At 39.7% G+C, this 22,728-nt stretch overlaps 1 protein-coding gene across 4 annotated transcripts in view; it reads right to left on the bottom strand.

Moving 5' to 3' along the window:
- LOC134532154 (E3 ubiquitin-protein ligase TRIP12) overlaps positions 1-22,728 on the bottom strand; it is a 61,655-nt gene that overhangs the window by 37,571 nt on the left and 1,356 nt on the right. For all 4 annotated transcript variants that reach the window (XM_063368515.1, XM_063368517.1, XM_063368518.1 and 1 more), the window contains exons 2-10: positions 11,636-11,757; positions 7,752-8,461; positions 6,040-6,244; positions 5,353-5,540; positions 4,876-5,067; positions 3,785-3,972; positions 2,947-3,135; positions 2,091-2,375; positions 1,153-1,323 (exon numbers count right to left, since the gene is read on the bottom strand). In XM_063368515.1, the coding sequence (XP_063224585.1) occupies positions 1,153-1,323; positions 2,091-2,375; positions 2,947-3,135; positions 3,785-3,972; positions 4,876-5,067; positions 5,353-5,540; positions 6,040-6,244; positions 7,752-8,461; positions 11,636-11,715 (2,208 nt within the window). In that variant the 5' untranslated portion in view covers positions 11,716-11,757. The remainder of the gene's footprint in view (positions 1-1,152; positions 1,324-2,090; positions 2,376-2,946; positions 3,136-3,784; positions 3,973-4,875; positions 5,068-5,352; positions 5,541-6,039; positions 6,245-7,751; positions 8,462-11,635; positions 11,758-22,728) is intronic.

The following is a 22,728-nucleotide window of genomic DNA, read 5'->3' as shown; positions in this document are numbered from 1 at the left end:
GCGACGTAAGCAACACAACACCATTCGATACATCGAAACACGGAAGTTCGAGAGAAGTATTAATTATTTAGGCAAAAGTGTTACGCTAAGCTAAAAATACTGTTGATGTCTGTGCCGGGATTGTTATTGTTGAGTTTATTTTCAGGTTACGTTATTTAGACACCGCATTGTATTTGTACTACAATATGAGCGATCCTGGAGATAAAAAGAAACGAAAGCAATTCACGCTTAAGGAAAAAGTGGAAATATTCAGAGAACTAGACAAGGGGGAAAAGCAAGTCATAGTTGCAAAGCTCTCCTGTAGCTATTTTTTTTAAATATTTTTTTTCTCTCTCTGTATAGATGATATGTATGTATGTTTCAGTACTAAGTACAAAAACTTGAGGTCCCTGTAAGTACTTAGTACTGAGATTCTACTGTAATAAAAAAACGAAACTTTCGCTCGTAATTCAAACTCGTCCCCAGGGAAATAGAAGAGAGGGGAGGAGGGTGTGAAGCACCCCCTCATCGGAAAGTGTCAGTGGGCTCAATTCCATTGAAGTATACCTTCTAAGATTCCCCTGCACACAGCGTACCCGCGGGCTCATCCCCCGGTACTGTAGTAACGGCCGAAGGGTGCGGTATCAGCCAATTAGTAGGAAATATTCAGAATAGATGAAAATCCTTGTTATCTTTGAAAGATTTGTGCAATGGGAGTGCATGACTTGATGTAAGTTTTTGGACATACGCCATTGCTAAGAACTTTTTTTGTTGAAGAAAAACTAAAAAACTAAGAAATGAAAAATAAAGAAATAAATAAATAATAAAAAAAGACAAAAAACACAAAATTAAGCAAAAAATTGCTGTTGTCGACAAGGATATCAACACCACAAAATATTCCGTAACAGGAATGTAGTCAACAAACAAAGAAAAATGTACTAAGAGAAGGAGGGGAAAAAAAAAAAACCACAAATGATGACGAGACAGTTTTTTAGTTTTTCTTCAGCAGAAAAAGTTCTTAGCAATGGCGTATGTCCAAAAACTTACATCAAGTCATGAAAATCCTTATTAAAATTCAAGTAGGACCCCCTATTAAAAAAAATATTGTTTTGCAGGGGAAGAATCGACCAGCTCTGATCCCTCATCGTTGAAGTTCGGCCAATGGGAACGGACCTCGTCCTGCACGGCGTCCCCGGAGCCGGTGAGCAGGTACAGCAGCGTCTCCGCGATGTCCTGCTTGAGCAGCGTGAGCGCCAGGTCCGGGCAGTTGGCGCACATCACCGACAGCATGCGCAGCACGGTGATGAAGGTGCCCGTGCTGATGACCGGCGGGGACACCACCAGCTGCAACAGTGCCACCTGTCGTCATCGCCTCCCCCGAGGGCCTGAAGCCATGGGGACCGTCGACACAAGTCAAAACTTTAAACTTTTGTTTTTAAATCTGTAATATGACACCATTACTACGCCAAACGTACGTAAGAAAATGATTTTGGTATCATATCAGTGCGATGTCAGCATAATATCATTTATCCTCACGTCATTTTTTTTAGTCACAACAGATGTCGGTGGTACGTCTAAATTACGTAAAAATTCTTTACCTAGCCATGACTTACCCCAGTGATGTCAGACCTAGACCATGTATTCGCGTGGTCCAATTAACTTCACTTACTGCTACTACAGCATGTCGGTGACGCGAACTCACAAGATTTTACCCACCAAAAAAAAAAAATCCAACGCGCACATGATACAGTCCAGTATGTACAATGTATTAGTGTATATATGCGTATACAGGTACACAGGCCGCTGCGATTCGCCAGTCTGGCGCAAAATACTCTAGCATGTCGGTGACGCAAATCCGTAAGTTTTGCCCCTACCAAACAAAAATCGCTCAACGCTGCTAAAAAAGTATTCACTTCAAAAAGTGACGAGTCTTTCAAATATCGACAGTGGTGCACAATATCTAAACCTCGGCAGCAAAATAGATTAAATTTAATCCTCGGGGAAAAAAGAAAAAAACTTAAATTCATAAATAATCAACATTAACTACGTAAATAAACAAACAAAAGAAAATGGCTGAACGCAGTCACGCATGTCGGCTACAGAGGGCGTACCAGCTGCTGCGTGTTGGCGAGGAGCTGGGGGCCGGCGATCTCCGTGAGGCGCGACGGCTCCTGCTGGAAGCTGTCCACCAGCCGGCTGAAGGCCAGGCACACGCTCTCCACGCTCTTCTTGTCCTGCAGGCCGAGGCGGCCCGCCAGCAGCGGCAGCGAGTCCGCCACCAGCGCAAACTCCTCCGCGCCCAGGTTCTGGCAGCAGTTGGCCGTGATGGCCAGTGCCGCGCGCTGGGCGATCATGCTGAAGAAGTCCAGGTACATGAGGCAGGCCGACACGCCCCGCTGCAAGCACGCAGACGCCGCGCTGTAGCGACACCCGCCCCTCGCGGCACAGCGACCCAGGTCCGTTCCTTACCAGGGTTTTCAACTAATACCCTGGGAGCCTATTTCACCACTTTTCCAGCACCTTTTAATAAAATTATCTTAATTTATTTACCTCACAGACAAAATAAAACATTCAAAATAAATACACTATTGACAGGCCTGTGATCTTTTTTTTGTTTGCGAGCTAAAACATTTTCAGAGATAACTTTACGCATATTCACGTGGACAGTCTTTCAATATCAGTATTTTACCATGCGGCTATAGAAAAACAAAAAATGGAGGTTAGCCAAAAAAAAAAAAGCATCTTGCAAATTAAAAGTTTGCATCATCCAGCTCCATTACTGTTTTTATTTTTGAAATTTTTGTGGTCTTTTTTTGACCAGTCCTACACTTTACTTTCTTTACGTGACTTCCACGACTCATTACTCGAAGACAATGATGACCATAATGCATGAAAAGAATGGCTGCAAAGTTTTGCCGTCGCGATGGGTCATTGTTTCGACAGCGGTGAGCACGGGGGTACACTCACGGCCTGCAGGATGGCCTTGCTGTGGCGCCGCGAGAGCATCTCCAGCGCGGTGAGCGACTGCTCCGCCACGTCCATGCACTGGATCACCTGCAGCTTCTCCAGGAACACCGGCACGGCGTCCACCACCACCGCCGACGAGCGCGGCAGAGACTCCATCATGTAGGTGAGCGCGCGGCACGCGTGGTTCATCTGCGGGCACGAGCGTCGCGTTTACAAGGAACCTGACGTGCCGTGTCCATCGGGCACCAGTCATTTCTTTTAAGCAAGGGTTTTCGCAGTTACGAAAAACGTTAATTTATCTAATAAAACTAGAACAACTTGATGTAAGTTTTTGGACATACGCCATTGCTAAGAACTTTTTCTGTTGAAGAAAAACTAAAAAACTAAAAAATAAAGAAATAAAGAAATAATAATACCCAATATTTATTTAGTTTTTTAGTTTTTCTTCAACAGAAAAAGTTCTTAGCAATGGCGTATGTCCAAAAACTTACATCAAGTCATGCACTCCCATTGCACAAATCTTTCAAAGATAGAACAACAATTTATTAAAATCTGTTTTTAAACCTACGTGAAGAAGAACTTTCGACCTAAGTACATTCGACATGATAATACAATATGCATAAATTGTACTTAGCCTTATAATTCTTCTTTGCAAAAAAAGGAATATTAAGTGACGGAAATAGGAAAATACTATAATCACGAATAAATATTAAAATCTGTTTTTAAACCTATGTAAATAACTTTCGACCCAAGTACATTCGACATGATGATACAGTATAGGTAAATTGTACTTGGCCTTATCATTCTTCCTTGCAGAAGCACAATGACGGGGACCCACCATGTCGAAGTTGTGCTCCATGCCGAGCAGCGTGATGAGGGCGGGCACCACCTGCTTGACGGGGAAGCCCGCCAGCGTGTCCTCGTTGCCCATCACCAGCATCTGGCACATCTCGATGACGGCCTGCAGCTGCTGTCCCTCGTCCCCCTCCGCCTGCAGCCCCTGCAGCAGCTGCTGGGCCTTGGACGCTGCGAGAGAGGACCCCCGGCAACACTGCCTCATTACCCCGAACCATCAGCCACAACCGGTGGGAACCCACCCACACGACTACCATCTGCATCTGACCTGTCAATTATAGATCTGTGCAGCCTCCACCAGGTCGACAAACATTCCGAGCTCTTATCGTGCTAATGACGCTTGCTGACAGTTGAACAACTGAAATAAGAATGTAACTTTTCTTCGTCAGTTCGTGCTACATTTAAATTAACTTTTTCAATTTCCCGCAACCCCTTACTTTCATGCTCCGTCATTTCGCGTGTGTGATAATCAGGAGCCGGCTGCTAAAAAATGTTATTTTCTTTTCCATCTAGAGCACTAACAAGTAGATTACGCTGAGAGCGTAGAGGGGCAGTGAAATGGGAGTAGTGATAACACGCTCATATCAACATGTCCTATCACAGCGATGGCCTACTCCACTCTTTTCAAGGGCAAGATTTTATTTAAAAAAAAAATAACACACATGCCAGATACACATATTTTAAAATTAAAATTCTTACAGAATTATTTTTGGGTTATATTATTCCATATAGAACCAATGAATACATCGGTGTGGCATGTGATGTAAAAATGAAAAAAATAATAATAATTGTCTTAAAAATTACATTTATACAAATTTTAAAAACCTTCAAATCTAAGAGGAATTACTATCAAACACATTACAAAATAGAATTATTTTTTTAAAAATATTTCTGTGGGAGCATCATGACTGTATAACTGGACTGCTGACAGCTATTCTACTTGTGCAAAGAAAGACTGCTAACACAATGATATAATCTCTTTACTGTAGGATTCTCCTGGTGGGGCGTGTTTAACAATGTGTCGCGGCCCTACCCTAGACATGTCGGTGCTGGCGAACAGAGGCATGCACTCACACGAGCTGGCCCCCATGCTGCGCTGCAGGAGGGTCTGCATGCGAGGCCCCAGGGCTCCGAACAGGTGCGGGGGCAGGCCCCGCGACTCCAGCAGCTGCTGCAGCCGCCCCACCTCGCTGTCGTCGCTCTCGCTGTCCGCTGCCGAGGCCCCCAGCCCCGAGGGCCCGCTGCCCGCGCTCCCCGCGGCCGGCACTGCGACAGCACCGGTCCACCCTCACCATCAACTCTCGGTCGTGTCCGCCGTCCCACACATGACTGCCATTCTCATCAACAACAGCGTGAAATTCAACCCTAATGAAGCCTGTCTTAAAAATGTTCCCACTGGAAACCAACTAGGACACACAGTTTTATTTTTTAAAACTCCTCTATGACTAACAAAGAAACTCAGAATTCAAGGATGAACGGAAATAATACAATTATAATTTTCTCCAGGGTGAAAAAGTGCATCATGTGGCAGGCTGAAGAGGCGTGACCCACCATTGGCCGCGCTGGAGGCGGTCTGCACGGCCTCCTCGGCGCTGGTCGAGCTGGAGGGCAGAGGGATGCCGTTGGCCGCGCTGCCGGGGTCGCCCTGCCCCTGGGCCGACATGCCGGTCGCGCCGCTGGCCGAGGAGGCAGCTACGGTCCCTGGCAGGGGAGTCTTACTGGCCCGGGACGAGCGACGACTGCAACACCACCTTCTCGTGAAACTGACAGTCACTCGAGCCAGAACCTGCATTTTGGTCAGCACAGCAGTCCTCGAGCAAGAATCACCTTCTGGTCAACACAACAATCAACCAAGCTCACAAGAAAATTAAGGAACAATTTTTATTTCATCGTGTTTGTGTTGGGAGTTCATCTTGGATGCGAACACAAGCTAGGCATGTAAAGGAAGAAACTGACAGCGACATACAGCAAATGATCATCCTAGCCTTTTCACAGGGCAGGGGGTGGTTAAAACCGTAAAAAAAAAATCTAGCAGGACAATCTGGAACTTGCATGGTCATTTTTAATTTAATATCAACTAAGGTTACGGCAGTTGTGACTTGAAATTAAAAAAATGCAAGCAAGGATAATTAATGTTAAAAAAAAGTTACCATTTTTACACATTTAAAACCCCATTTCATCAGATGATGACATTTTAAATATTTGTAAATATGTTCTACCACGATATAAACGACGTACCTGCTGCTGGCACAGGACCCCGTGGTGGCCTTGCGGAGTGCGCTGCGTCGCAACTCGTGAGTGTCCACTGGGCAGGGCGCCTCAGCCGCGACCTTGGCCTTCTTCTTGGGCACCACCGTGGGGCGGCGGGGCAGGAGACTGCCACAGTCGCTCAGGTGCACCTGACTGCGCAGCGGGTACTTCTTCACCGGCTGCGGGGCCTTGTCTGCGCCCACGGCACAAGCTCCCTCACCACACGTCCAAGCTCCCGCGCTCCGTCAAGCATCACAGCACTTCAACACACAGCATTTCTCAACCTGTTCAGGCCGGGTGTAAATGTTGAATTTGAATTTCCCGCCCGCAGCGTTGGAATCATGACGCTGCCGCTCCCACGCCATCTTGTGACCGGTTCGTTCTCGTTTGTTTTCACTTCGGTAGGTCGGCCGTGCACGACAGTAGAAGTTTCTGATAATTAGTAGTTATACAGTCCATTATGTCGATTGAGCCCAGACACAACCATTTAAACTAAAAGACACCCACAAAAAAAAAAATTGTTACTTGCTAGCATATTTTAATGTTGCATGTGTAAATTATCCACCAAAAAACCGCAATTAGAACCTTGCAACTTCTCCTCTGGCTTCATCTCCGGAGGTTGTGTCAAACTGTGCTTCCAGCTGTACAAAAGTTTTGGCTAAAACCAAGAATTTTCATACCACATCATTTTCTGCAGTGTTAGTATGCTGGAATTAAAAAATTTCTGTATCCTATTACACCACTAGTATTTAAAATTGGGCTTTCTTGTTGAGGCAAACTCTTTTTCTTAAGGTGACGAATCAGAATTTGTGGGCGTCTATTGATAATGCATGTTACAGCCAGCATTGTACTTTACTACAACCACATTGTTTAGAATATTATATATTTAAAAATATTATTCGTTTATGAGCTCAATTTTTTTAAACATTTTATAAAAAGGTGTGTTTTCTGTTGCAAAGGTGTGAACTATGTCTTTCTTAATTAACATAAAATTTCCGTAATATCTCTTTTTTTAGTAGTGTTACAGAGCTAAAATAAAAATAGTGTTACTAAAATTCAGCTCTAGCAGTCAAGAAAAAACTGATCCTTATGTTTTATGTTGTGTAATGCATTATTATATCGTTACATTTTACACGTGATAGGTGACAGGAAAATGTTAGACAGGCACAATTTGTGTTTCATAAACGCCACCATTACAATTGAAAATACTTTACAGTCATTCCCAACTCTACTCTAATGTGCTTTGAGGAAAATTGACTCATATCAGTATCCAACAAATTTTTAAAAATTCAAATTTAGCAATACTTACTAAATTAATAAATATAAATTAGAGACAGTTAAAATAAGTACTCACAAGTCGGTAGGTATTATAAATACATACACACTACGCTTTACTATTGACATCATAATAGCGCTAAATGAAAGTGCACGGAACTAGCACATTAGTTCAACAAATTCAGACTGCAGTCATCATCAACGTTAAGATATATTTAATCTCTCGCACCCTTACGCGATTCCGATGATGTATACTGACCCATACTTCTCAATATTCAGGTTAACCGTTTCCCCAAGGCCACATTAAGTTACTTCACATACCATTGCTTTGTAATGTTATGCGACTTACACTCATTTGGACTAGTATCACCTCTTTTCCTATAGAATTACTGATGTTAAATACATGTTCTGCCAAGAGCGCCCACCTGCACTGTCGTGGAGGATGGTGGGCGAGGAGCCGTGCCCCTTGCTAGCACCGCTCTCCGGCGCTGCCGAGTCCGCGGAGATGCTCTTGCTCTTGTGCACGCACACCGACCAGGGTCCCCCCGTCGATATGGCCTCGCAGTTCTTCTTGTACTTGTAGCTCCTGTTGTTGGCCTGCGGCTGGCTCGCGACGCCGCCCTTGCGAACGGCCCCCGTCGCGGGGTCGACGCTCGCCTGCAACCTCTTGTCGTCGGAGTCGGAGCTCTTGCTTCTGTTGGAGTCCGCGCACTTGCGCGAGCTCCTGGCCGCTCCGGCGGCACGGGTCTCGTCCGCGGCGGCGAGCGAGGTCACGGGGCCCCTGCTGCCTCGTCGCGACACGCTTCCCCGGCCCCTGCCCCTCGCCTCGACCTTGCCACGGCCGGCGGCGAGCTCGACCTCGGCGGCCCTGCTGCCTCGCCCTCGAGCGCCCTTGTCTGCGCCCCGACCCCTCGCTCCGCCACGGCCCCCAACGCTCGGAGCGTCCGTGGGCAGCGGCCTGCTGCGAGTGCCAGCCCTGCCGCTGGCCGACGCCGTAGCGGGGCTCCTGCTCGCGCTGGCTGGGGGCGCCGCGCCTGCCCCGCCTGTGCTCTGGCGAGTGCGCTTCCTGCTGGGTTCCCGGGGGTGGGCCTCGCTGGGGCGCTTCCTGGGCCTGCCTCGGGACCTGCCTCTTGTCCTGCCACACACACCACACTGCACTGCTTCTGTCCGTCGCGACATCTTCAAGCATCAGTTTTACCAAAGATCAAAATTGTAGTGTGTTTAAAAATTGTGTTACAAGCATTAAAAAATTTGGTACAGGTGTTGGTTTAGGTGGGGTTTTTTGGTGATTTCGATGATAGTTGTACTACTGATGGTGGTCATATTTTCTACCTCACTTTATTCTCACATCAGTCTCTAATAACTAGAAATCAACTTACTTTGGAGTTTCTATTGAATCTCATTAACTTATGCTCTCATTCCTTGTGTAACATTAAAAACAAAAAGCTTTGCGCTATCACTGACAGGAGTCAGACCACAACCTTTTCACTGAGAAAAAAAAAAAAAAAAAAAAGTGCACTTTGCATCAATACTGTAAGCTTAAAAGCTGTGCCAAAAAGTTCAAAGGGCAAAAATTATTATTTTTTTATACTAAAATGGAATCAGGAAAAAAAATTGGATGTACTTTTTGAAAATATGATTTACCTACACATTTAATTAAAATTAAGAGGCTTTCATACGATAGCACATGTGAAAACAAGGGCAGAGCTAATGTCAGAAATTGTACTTGAAAGAAATAAATGTCTATACAGCAAAATTTAAGAATAAGATACAACAGCTGTTAATATTACTTTTTTTTAAATTTTTTGCTGTATGAATCAGCAAAGTATAGTGATTGCTGAGTTAAAATTTTTAAAGTTTTGATTCAATACTAATAGTGCCTTCATGACTTAGTTCGGTAATTGTCAAAGAAAGGAGTGCATAAAAATACTTAGCTTTTTTTTTTGACATTAAAGAAAATAGACATAAAAAAAAGATATTTAAATAGTTTACCTGTAATGTACCATTTTTTTAAGCAGTTGGTAATGTAAGCTTAATTTAAAATTCTATAAAATTGTGTTAACAGTTCATTCGACTAGCTACATTAATAACGTATTACATATTCATTATGTATTAACTATGTTTTATTAATGTAACTAACCTAACAACTACCCTTCCAAAAATCAGCAAAATGTGTGAAAACCTAAACTCAGAAACTTATATTATTAAAATAAAACTATCAGCCAATACTATTAAATATGGTCACTACAACATACATGCTTCAAAAGACATACAGTCATAACACCAAACATTTCGAAATTTAGCAGATATTCGCAGCTTGACTTAATATTTAAAATAAGAAAATACCATCTGCAATAAATTATTGAACTATAGAATACCATGTATCCATTATTTCATTTGTACTGAACTTATGTCTCCAAACTTTCATTATATTATTTATTATTACCAAAAGCAGTAAAAACAACATATTAACACATGCCAAATATTAAAATCTTCCCCATACAATTGCTTGCAAAACCAGAAAGTATAGCCCAATTCCTAAACAACATATTCAAAATGGCATAAATCATTATTACATTAACATGCTACAGGAAAATAATTTTGCCTCAGGTAATGACATTAAAAAAAAGGATTTACTTGTCCTTTTACAGATATTAGAAATAGAGTCTGTAAAAAATAAAAGCCTTTTATTTTCTATTTTTTTAGATAAAGACATCTCCTTGAAAGTTACCTTTAGTTTGATAAATTTATTTCACTTTACTTAAATGTCAAATTCTCAACAAATCTTGAGAAACATGACACATTATTGAATATTAATCACTCATAAATAAATTCCAACAGTGAAAGTGCATTATCTGACCTCTATGGTTCTGCAGATCATTTAAAAGTCTACTAGTTTAATAATTTTTCATGTAAATATATGATGAAGACCTTAAATTCAACACATGCCCTTAACCTCTAAAAGTCCTTGCTTGAAAGGATACCCACTTCCAAACGTAACAAACAACTTGGATATGTCTGTGTGCATACCACAGGTACTATAAAATTGTCTTTAAATTGTGGTTTAAAAACTTGATATTTTATTGACAAGCAATTCATAAGATTTCCAACAGTCAAAAAAATTAATTCCTAACAATCACAAAACCCAAGCAAATGCCAACCCACTAAAAATATAATCATACAGACCTAAAACAATTATACACACTCACCACAATTTATAAAGGTACCTAACAAAGTAGTAATACAAATATTAACTCACAATTTGCTCCAAATTAGGTGTACCAAAAACATTGTGTTTTCCTTCTGTTAAAAATTATCTTGATACACAAAGCATCCAGCATTTCTCCTTGCATTAATTTACAAAGTATTTTCTCACAGCAAAAACACCTCAAGAACCACGTCTTTGGCAGAGCAGGTTTATTTACCAACAGCTTGCATGGTAACTTATGCCAAGACACTCCAGCTGCTAATTGACCGCTACTGCTAACTCCAGATTCTCTCAGCAGCCGAGCCCTGAGAATGGAACTGTAAACTCTTGAACTATCTAGGCTCCTGTTGGGGCAGGCTCAAGTGGTGGACGGCACAACCTACCAACCAGTCAACGGCTGCTGAAGCCTGCAATCTACTTCATACACTGCCTGTGAATGTGCTGTCTGCAGTAGTTAATAAATTCTCCAATGGCTTTAATAATTAAATTTTAAAAAAAATTTCTGCAGTACAAAGATGCAATTAAATTAAGAGTGCTGAAATGAAGGTGCAACACAGCTTATAATATTAGAACTTTTCCCATGAATTATGGTACTAAACAGCATACATGAATAGAAATAAATTAAACTTCAAACCAAGTATTAGATCCAAAAGTATTGTAATTTTATACTTCCTGTTTTATTCATCAATAAAAATATATTCTTTGTATCTTTGTCAAATAATCTTTACAAGAAGTAGCTTGGCTTCTGGTTTGTAGCCGTGTCCTTGGCGAATAATTCACCGACGTTTCGGTCGACATTGCAGTCGCCATCATCAGGGAGCAGTTACCTGATGATGGCAACTGCAATGTCGACCGAAACGTCGGTGAATTATTCGCCAAGGACACGGCTACAACCCAGAAGCCAAGCTACTTCAGACAATGGTCGTGAAAGCCTGCGAACATTATTAATGTTTACAAGCTTTAATTCCCATCGGTATCAGATTGCAGGAGTATGAAGCAACTGAGACACCCGGGCTCATGGGCTCCGAACCACGTGGATCAACAGGCTGCTGTTGATACTCGTGTCACCACCACCAGCGAGGAGACGAGACGCGGACTCACTCAGTGCGTCTGGCGGTGGCCCCTGTTGAATTGGACTGCAAGTCAGACCCCCCGAACACACAGTTAGGTTGATCGGCCATAGACGCTCTGCATGGACTCAATCATGCCACAATCAAAGAGTCCTGCAACAAAAATAAAAGGCTCACAAGAACACTTGACTGGTGACTTCTAGTACAACTTAAAAGTAAAGAAACATTGTTAGGCTAGCGGCATCTGAAAATTACAATAAATAATTTGTAAAGCAGACCTACAAACAATAACACAATTTGATTCCCTAATTACTACAGAATGTCATGTTCAAGTTTAACAGATACAACAAAAAAAAAAAAAATAAATAAATAAAATCTGAACCAAATGTGCACAAATACAGAACATTCAGCTGCTTCTCAGCCAAAATAGTGGTATAAACTAAAGCAAAAGACCGAGAGAATATGAAGGGGCCCACCTAGTGTTGGTGAGGCGGGATGGTAAGTGTGACGCTCGCTGGTGCCTCCAGCACAGTATCACTTGTAAGTGCAAGGCTGTGAACTGGTGCCAGTCTTCTCGTCGTGCATAGGGATACTATACGGTTTCAGTGATAAACATACAATTATATGGCAGATAAATGAAGATAAAAGGGTAATCTAAGTCCCTCAGGTGGTTTTAAGGATCTGATCCACACTTTTCAAGTCTTAAAATTATTCCGGAAAACCCCAATTTTAGCCCATTTTCACTGTCCTAAAAATGCAGCATAAAAACCAAATATGAAATGGAACTACTCATCTGCTATCCTTAAAAGTTTTTTGTAAATTAACACCACTCTGATATCTAGAGTAGTTTTCAAATAACATGATTTATTCTGAAGCTCTGTACTGAGCCCTATACTGACAACAGATAACACTCGAGTGTACTAGTATTGGATGATCGTTATTTCACTTGATATCAATTCCTATCGTAATTCAAAATTATTCTGTTGACACCCAAAAGCCTAAAACAATGGGTATAGTTTACGCAGTAAGAAAATTTTATAGTTTTAAAGGAACTGTTTAACTAAAACTATATTTCAGATAAAAATCCAAACTTAAGGGGCCCGCCTCGTCAAGGGCGTATGTGTGTTAGTGAGGCGGGATGATAAGAGCGACGCTTGCCGGTGCTTCTAGCACTGTGTCACCTCTAAGCGCAAGGCTCTGAATTAGTGCGCAGTCTTCTCGTCGTCACAGGACAACTGTGAAATTTGAGCAGTGACCGTAACATTATATTGCGGAGAAATGAAGATACAGGTGTAATGCAAGTCCCTTAAGTGCTTTAAAGAATCTATACCAGTTGTTTTACGCCTAAAATTTACTCTGAAAACATGTGTTTTAGCCATTTTGACTCTTCTAGAAATACAGTTTAAAAACTTTACCCAAAATCAAAAGTACTTTTCGGCCCTCAGCGAACTATTAAAAATGCTTTTCGTAAACGGACCCCACCCGGATATCTTGAGTAGTTTTGAATTTGCGTTGTTTATCCTGAAGCTCTGCACACCATGTGTGTGCCCGGGTAGGCGGAGCCCTTAAGAGAGTGTTTTACGTGATCATTTTAAAGTTTTTTTCCTGATCTTCACAGGTTTTTCGTGATCACTTTAAAATTCTCAGACTTTTCCAGAATTTCAAAGTTGTCAAAACCTGCAGCAACATCACCTAACAACAGTTGTAAGAGCACAGAGCCACATCATCTGACTTCACCTCATACACACAAATTTAAACAGCTAAATATGACCTTACAAAACACTGTATGTTTTTTTTTTTTTAATAATAACACCTAATTAGTAATTAGGTATTGCTGCTGAATTCACATACACATCGCTTACTTTCAAAAATTCTGTCTTCAGTGTGGCAGAAGAAATTGTTTGAAAAGGAAGAAAATGAATTATTCAGAAAGAACAGTGTTCATCATAGATTCTTTAATTCTATAATTCTCAACATTTCTTCCATAGTGTAAAAACCAACAGATATGAATCTTGCCCTCTTATTGCAAGCATCTACTTGGTGTGTTTGAAGTACGTTTGAAACACACTGAACTAACCACTAAATTTATCTTTATAAAGTGTTATAATTAAAAGAAACTGACAAACCAACTGTTTGGAGCCATTCAACACAGATAAATGGTTAACATCAGCAGCTACTGAAGCTCATAAAGGCAGAGGCTCTTGTTCAGAAAGTATTCCCTTAAAAAAAGGCATTCATTGTAATATGAGATCCAAAAAGGGGGCCCTTCAACCAACTGTGAATGAAACCAGACAGTCAACTGAAAACATTTTCACTGAAAGTGTACGAATGCATCTTGTTAACAGTTACAATTTTTTTTGAGAGGCTGTACAAGATGAAAGTATTATACATCACTGCTTTAAGCATCGTGCTTATGATGTGCTTGTCTAGGCTCTAGCCGAAGCTAGACACAACACGACTTCTAACAAAAAAAAACTGGTACGCAAGAATATGAGAGGAATCGGTTGCAATATACAGCCTACAAATTAATCTTCCTGATCAACCCATCACGTCTATTATTCATTTACAAGACCACCAAAAACATAACATAGGTATGTATATATTTTTTTAATACGGGAAAGGGGCCCTCTGACACCCCAAACCGGCCAAACCGTAGGAACTGCTGTTGCTGGTCTTTTCTGCCGTCAGGGTTATTCCTATTAGTGTTTTCGCTATTATTATTAATTATCAATGTCCTAATTTATCTCTCATTAAATTTTATGTTCTTATATTCCATTGTGTGTCGTGTTTCTGTTGTACTAGTCTATTTTTGTTTTGGTCAGCAAGCATCTGGTTTGCCTTACTTGGTGTGTTGGCCAACTATGGATGTGCCCACCTGCTGTGGTTTCACCTCAGGCAGAGCTTTCCTACTTTGGTGCCGATGAGGGGTACTAGCAGGGACCATTTTTGTCCTTGTTTTTGTATTATCTTTTATTTTCTGTTTTGTACCTGTCAGTACATGCCGTGCCACCGCTAAAGCTCTAAGCTGTTGGTGGGCATGCTACAAACACAAATAAAGTATTTCTACAAAGAGGAAACTCAAGAACCGAACAAACGAATGAGTGGAGGCACTGACCCTGAAGAGAACATGATAAAGCCATCACAGCTCCCCTTACCAACACCGGAGTGACAGAAAAAGGGTACAGTAAAATTTGCACACTTTACAAGATTTCAGTTCAAATGAATGTGAAACCTATCCATAATATGTAATAGCAAAAATGTTATCCTTTAAAGGGCTAGAAATTTCTTATATAAAAAATGCAATTTACAGCTTAACAGACTCAGACTTTAAATGATGTGGAAATCTTTGGCCATTAGGCCACCTGTACAGATTCCACATCGCAGCCTCTGCACAACAGCCAAACACGTTACCTACCCTGCTCTGCAGTAGTGCGATCAAAGCCCTTTTGATGCTCGGACTTTAAATTAATCCTCACCTATCTTTGAAAACAGCTAACACTACCGTGGAAATGTGGTACCGTTAAAGTTCAGATTCACGCGCCGGTTGCAAATTGTTTTTGCTGATTTCAGATTTTCACGCAGAAATATTTAGAACACTGGACAATATACATAAGTTGTGACCCATGGGTGGGAACATGGCAAATTAACTCTAAGAGTAGGCTTAATCATGAGACAATCACTAAAACATGGAAGTTTTAGTTATTACTGCAGGTTTAACTTTTTGCAAATAAAATATAATCTAGCATGTTGACACAAATGTGTTATCTTAGTATTTTATTGTCTCACACTTGATTATGGTATTATGGTAGTTTTGAAAATATTAATTGGAATTTCCAAAATTATTTCATAGAAAGTTGAGTTGTTCATCTTAATACACACACATACCTTAAAATAATTTATAGATGTGTTACAAACATCATGTAATATATGTAAATTGAGTATAAAAAAATTATATTGTTACCCGATTTATATTATTCTGCAAAGAAAATTCGTAACAAATGCTAAACCTGATTATCTTTACAATGTATGTAAATATTATTAAGTTATTATTCAGTAACAAATGTATTTTAGTTTGTTACGGTCTGTGCCATAAGGCTATACAGAATGTTTTGCATAAATAAAAAAATTATATATTTAAATAAATATAAAATACAATGATGATACAGTGAAACGAAAGTAATAGCATGAAGATGTGAAACCCAATATAACAGGCCAGGCCAGCTTTAAGGACAAAGTGTTTCTGATCTGGTTGCTTCACTGCCCACCACTTGTCCACCTTCCTGACGAAGCAACAACACTTGTCCACCTTCCTGACAAAGCAACACTGCTTGCCCACCTTCCTGACAAAGCAACACTGCTTGCCCACCTTCCTGACAAAGCAACACTGCTTGCCCACCTTCCTGACAAAGCAACACTGCTTGCCCACCTTCCTGACAAAGCAACACTGCTTGCCCACCTTCCTGACAAAGCAACACTGCTTGCCCACCTTCCTGACAAAGCAACACTGGTTGCCCACCTTCCTGACAAAGCAACACCACTTGCCTACCTTCCTGACGAAGCAACAACACTTGTCCACCTTCCTGACAAAGCAATACTGCTTGCCCACCTTCCTGACAAAGCAACACCACTTGCCTACCTTCCTGACAAAGCAACACCACTTGCCTACCTTCCTGATGAAGCAACAACACTTGTCCACCTTCCTGACGAAGCAACAACACTTGCCCACCTTCCTGATGAAGCAACACTGCTTGCCCACCTTCCTGACAAAGCAACACCACTTGCCTACCTTCCTGACGAAGCAACAACACTTAACCACTTTCCGACGAAGCAACAACACTTGTCCACCTTCCTGATGAAGCAACACCACTTGGCCACCTTCCTGACAAAGCAACAACACTTGTCCACCTTCCTGATGAAGCAACAACACTTGCCCACCTTCCTGATGAAGCAACAACACTTGCCCACCTTTCTGATGAAGCAACAACACTTGCCTACCTTCCTGACAAAGCAACAACACTTGTCCACCTTCCTGATGAAGTAACAACACTTGCCCACCTTCCTGATGAAGCAACACTACTTGCCCACCTTCCTGACAAAGCAAAACACTTGCCCACCTTCAATCCATCCATTCCTGTACATCATATTCAGCGCATCACGTTCTGTTTAGTTTCAACACTAAGCAAGCTAGCAAAGATTCTGCTCCTATCTTTGCTTCTGCCACCATCTTTCTCTATTCCCCTAAATTTATCTAGTTTTGTTAGAGCAGTATAGTGTACCTTGCTTTCAAAAATATACCCCGGCCATGTTTGACTTCCTTGACTGCCTACATTTCATGAATGTGAACAGCCTACAAATCACAGCCACCATAAACCCTTCAACTTGCGTTACCCTCCTTTACCTTAATGACACATGTACGGCAATGAGAATATCTTCTTTGGCCCACTCTAATCTTAACAATTATTTTTCCACCTCTCTTAATGCAGACAGTTTATGGTAATTATTATTTGTATTCATTTTAAAAAATATTTTCATTATTGGTGAATACATCACTTGCCAAATCCGGGATTCAAATTCTCTTATCAGTTAAATTAAAAAAATTCCACTCTTTAAATATTATAAAACAAAATCGTTATCCACATCTGTCCATTTGCTTAATTCTTCTAAACTACGCAAAGGATTGATCTGATGTGGTTGTCACCATCATTTAGAAAATTTCTTCCAGAAGGTTTATAGATAAATATAGACATTTTGTAATCAAGTCGCACAAAGAAATTTTTCGGGACCTTGCATGGCTTACCCTGACTTACACATGACTGATTCATCATATTAATGCACTACAGAATTGTAGGTCTTAAAAATTCCTACAAAAAAGGTCACAGTAGCATAGTCTATCTTCTAAGGATGACTCATAGTACACTTTTATTTTTTAAAGATAAAAATCTTTAGCAATTGGCAGTTACTGTTTGTATGTATATAATTTTTGAAAACACCAGACACTTAACGAGAACCAGGTACTTATAAGTACTTACTTAATAAATCTAAATGATGCCACATTAGAAGATTGCATCAGTGCGAAATCGGGGCGGGTCACTAGTTAAATTAAAAGTAAAAGATTAAAACATTTGAAGGAATCAACTTGTTCTAAAGACTCTTTATTGTTGATGCAAAAACTTATTGAAATCAAATATGATGGTAAAAAGGTCACACAGTTAATATTAATTTATTAATGTGAAGTCAACAAAATTTAGTGCACAATGAAATCCTTTTTATAATTTTCATAAATTTTGCTTCATTCCTTTTGTTTTCGACCAATCAAACAAAAGAGTTGTTCATAAGCCTCATTTAGAACGTAGCAAGGCAACCAACACACTTATTCATTTCATGTTCAACAGACAAAAAAATGTTTCGCACACAGAGCGGTGTAGCTGGCATTCCTGACAAGTAACAAGTTTGGCATAAATACAAACTATAACATTTTTTTAATTAAACTAATTTTTTTAAACTGTAAACAATTTTCTCACATCAGATGGACTTTTTTTAATTGCAAAAAAAACTGTTTTGGTACACAGCATTCCATAGCTACATAGATGGCTGTGTTTATATTGGTTTAAATGTTTTTAAAACTGCATAAATAATATGTTCTTTAATTGCATAGCAACCTTTTCAACTGCTGAGCAATCGTCAGCTACTCAGGCAGTTATCCACTGAGTAAACACACGCTTCAGTGTGGTTGCCCGGATCGCTCAGCAAACACTCGGAAGTGACTCAGCAGTTCGAGATAAAGGAACAAGCACCTCAACACATCTCCATACCAGCTCGTGCACAAAGTCTTTCAATCTCTACTAGTTGAAGTGAACTGCATGGATAAGCCACCTGCGAATTTTAAATTACCACATATATTTGAATAAATTCCTTACGTTGGTAAACAAACATTCTAAAATATTACAATTTAAACCAAAGTAATTGTAAATTACATTACAAAGTGGCACTCTGTAATGAAACTAACACTATTTTCAGAAGAAATATTCATATTCTCAAATGCTTGTACAGCATCTTTAAATAATTTTCATTAACTTTGTTCATATCAATATATTTTCAAAATAATTTTTTTTACAAACTATCAGAAAATAAAGTTACACCAGCCAAACCATAATGGCAAGTAGTTTTGCAGCCTCATTACAAAATACTTGAAGGCTATAACTTGATCTTGCCATGAGCTCTAACACACTCGAGTCTGGGACTATCTTACGCAGAGCTGTGAGCATGCAAGTAGAAACCATAAACGGAGGACTATAAATGACAGACAATACCATTTCCACATAAACTGCGAGCACGACCTCCACTAGCAACGAGACAGAGAGAGAGAGACAGAGACAGACACACACACACACACACACTTTGTATGACTTCAATTGAAAATGGAGAGCCATGTTTGAGGAAGAAAAGCCTAGGACGTGTGGCCAGGACCAGGGGCGTAGCCAGGGGAGGGTTTTAGGGGTTCAAACCCCCCCCCCCCCCCCCTTAGCACCAAATCTTTAATTAATTTCTTATTCATCACTCAAACAAATTTCATATTAAAATTAATAAAAATTTTATTATTACAATATTTAAATTTAAGAACCGAAAACTGCTAAAATAGCACTATTTTACACCTTAAAATCCAAATTTTCCCGGGGGAGGACCCCCGGACCCCCCGCTTTAATGCGGGGGGGGGGGGGGGGGGGGGGAGCATGCTTCTTAACACCCCCCATACACAAATCCTGGCTACGCCACTGGCCAGGACTAAACCCATTACCCCTCGAATGTGAATCAAAGGTGAATCAAAAAATGACTCAAAAACTTGGCAGCATGTAATTTGATATGCTGGTTACATACACTGACATCAGCAAGCACAAACAATTACTGGGCAATAAACTCAGCCTATACAAATCACAATTACATTTTCAGCTATGAATGAAGCACAGAACTGAACGAATAATGATATAAAACTGAACAAATTTACATGATTAAACAAGTCACTTTATTAGTGTAACATCTTAGCAGAATAGTGTAGTTCTCATATAAATCCATGGTTTTTGTTAGTTCCCCAAGGTACACCTGTACGTCAAACTATTTATCATGCTGAACACCTGCAAATGCATTCGACCAATCAAGATCAGTTACTGCATTAACAATCCACTCAAACAATCTTAAGTCTCTAAATGTGAGTTTATGACCTAGATACAGTGAGACTGACACCAGTGCATTGCTGTAGAACAACAGAAACAATCCACGTAGGACCTCTACGCTTGCACCTTCAAGCAGGTTTCTGCGGAGACAGCAGCGACATTATCTACGAGTAGTTCACTCACTTGACCCACTTAGTGGTATGGAAGCACAAATCAAATTGAATTTGTGTTCATGGTATCATTGGGCACATTGCTGAAGGTTCCAGACAATCACACTCCTATTAACATGTATTCATCTCCAACATACTTATGTGTTCACTGATTGTAACACATTTGTTCCTGTGCATTTGATCCTGATGGTATATTACTATATGAATTTGGTAATAGAAAAAGGTCTGTAAGTCTGCAAAAAAGTGGTTTTTTAGCCAGCTGAAAACTAGTAAATTTGGATGCAAAATTATTATATTCAATGTAATATCATTTACAATGAAATTTTATTATTTTTACAATTCAATATTTCTTCTACTCCATAATTTCCCTCTACTTCATGGTCATGCCCGCAAATGCGAATTTCTCAGAATTCAACAGAAATTTCAGAATACAGTTTTCAGGGTAAATACAGGAAATTATTTAGTGCTCAAAAAAACAATTTTTGGATTTATTAAATGGAAAAGCAGCTAAGTTAGTATAATGCTAGTATAAAATGTCAAGGTACATGTTTTGCATTGGTTCACTAGTAGCTTTGTGTGAATGTTTTTTTTTTTTTTGTATTTGCCAACCATCTAAGGCATCTAGCCGTTGAAGGTAGACATGTTGAAATATTAATAAATAAAAATAATTTGGAATTTATATAATATAAATATCTACTGGCCAATTTCTTACTATGTAATTAAATTATATCCACCATTATATCTTGTTTCAGTTTGGTAAACGTTTTGACGATTTTATAAGGTGAAACAAATTACCAGTTTTTTTTTTATCAGTTATTATAATATCTCCAGAATAGAAGGGTTGTACAGAAATATTATTTTTGCTTGTGAATGTGAAATATGGATGTAATTTTTAATTCTATAATGGTTTAAATAATTGTTGAGTAGTATGTGAAATTGCAAATTACATAAATAGTTTTAACAATTCATGATACATTACACATTTTTAATTTAGTTGTTAATTATCAAAAATATAACTTAAGCATACCAAAGAAAGAAAAAAAGTTATTTTTTAGGTAGTGCAATTCTAATGTTTTCCCATGGAGGTTATTTTTAACTGCAGTGACAAGGTTTTACGCCATGGTTATGTATACCACAGTGGTTAGGTTTTACCACTGTGTTGAGGCTGTACTGTCGTAGTTTGGTTTTACCGCAGTGATGAGGCTTCTTTGCAGTGGCAAGGGTTTACCACAGTGGTTAGGTTTTACCACAGTGGTGCGGGTGTACTGTGGTAATTTGGTTTTACCGCAGCGTAGAGCTTTCCGTGGTGGTTAGTTTAGTCGCAGTAGCAAGATTTTACCTTAATGGCGAGGCTTTTCCACTGAAGCTAGGCCTGTCTAAGCAATCATTACTAATGATAATTTGATTAGATTTAACAAACTACATTAAAATATGGTCAAATGATTTAAATCTTTTAATATTTATAAAGACAGTTTTTTTTTTCTTTTTTTTTTCTTATCTTTGTTGCAGGTATATTGGAAAACTTACTAGTTGTTAAGAGATATGATTCCCTATGTGCATAAAAACCAGTGAATATAAATGAAAAATTATTAAAATCACTGTTAAAGTAAAAAAAAAAAATATTTATTTTAAATGTAGACTATATTTATTTTAATGAATTTTAATCCGCATATTACCTGGACTGCATAGCTTTTACCCATCATAGGTTATATTTAAAATTTGGTAGCAATAGGATTAGTGAGGAGATAAAGCAACACGAGTCTATCCTAAATTATATTTTACTGTAATATTTGCGAGACACTACTTTATCATTTATCACGCGTCTTTAATCCAAAATACTGCAATATCTGGATTCTAGCCCACAATATGTGGGTACTGGAGCACCCATATCCATGTTATGATATCAAAGCAATAAACAGGAGTGTTTCACTATCACACACAATAAATGATGCAAGTCTCCTTTTGAAAACACATCAAAAAGTGTTTTCATCATTTCAGCCAAACCCATTTAATTATCCTGCGGCTCACGTGTGTTCCCAGTTGGTGTGGCAACAAGTTACAGTACATCCTGTAGAAGAATGAAAAATTCTGTTAAATGAATGAAGAAAGACTGCTTGTCACCACAAGTCTATTAATAGTTATATCCCATCCTTTGGATAATTGTCAGCTTTTGCTTGAACACTGTGTCAGTATCCGATGCAAACTATGATTTGTTGCCACAAGAGAATGGTTTTCTCAGGAACAATTGTTATCCAACCCCCCCCCCCCCCATCACATCCCTCATGCAGGTTAGGGTGGCCCGATTCACACCAGTCCTCACTCGTCAACAACTGTGCACGTGCTTTGTGAAAAAAAAAAAAAAAACTAAGGAAGAACAATTGAAGACCACAATCTTAGCTTACAACTGCATGGTGGTGATGTTAAAAATATAAACTTGTCACAAGGAAGAGTTCAGTACTATCACATAAAAACTTAATACCAACTTTCCACTAAATTGGGATGATTAGGTACCACAAAAATCTAAAAGTTACTTAATTTTGAGCATTGTTACACATTGGGTACCACTACTACAGCTGATATAATCTTCTTGTCACGACCTTCACATTACACTCATTATTAGCAAGGTTTTAAATATTGACCAGGATTTCTGTTTTGTTTTGAAATTGCACATTTATGGCTAATCAATCATTACCAATCCCTATTCACACTTAAGTACACACTAGTAGAGGCTAGGCTTCAGACAAACTGAGCATCCAGAATGTACTCAAGTTGCAACCCAGTTGGTA

Source organism: Bacillus rossius, chromosome 5 (assembly GCF_032445375.1).
Source record: "Bacillus rossius redtenbacheri isolate Brsri chromosome 5, Brsri_v3, whole genome shotgun sequence".
Classification (NCBI taxonomy): domain Eukaryota; kingdom Metazoa; phylum Arthropoda; class Insecta; order Phasmatodea; family Bacillidae; genus Bacillus; species Bacillus rossius.
Note: the sequence above shows the minus strand (reverse complement) of the source record. Positions and strands in the feature narration are given on the sequence as shown.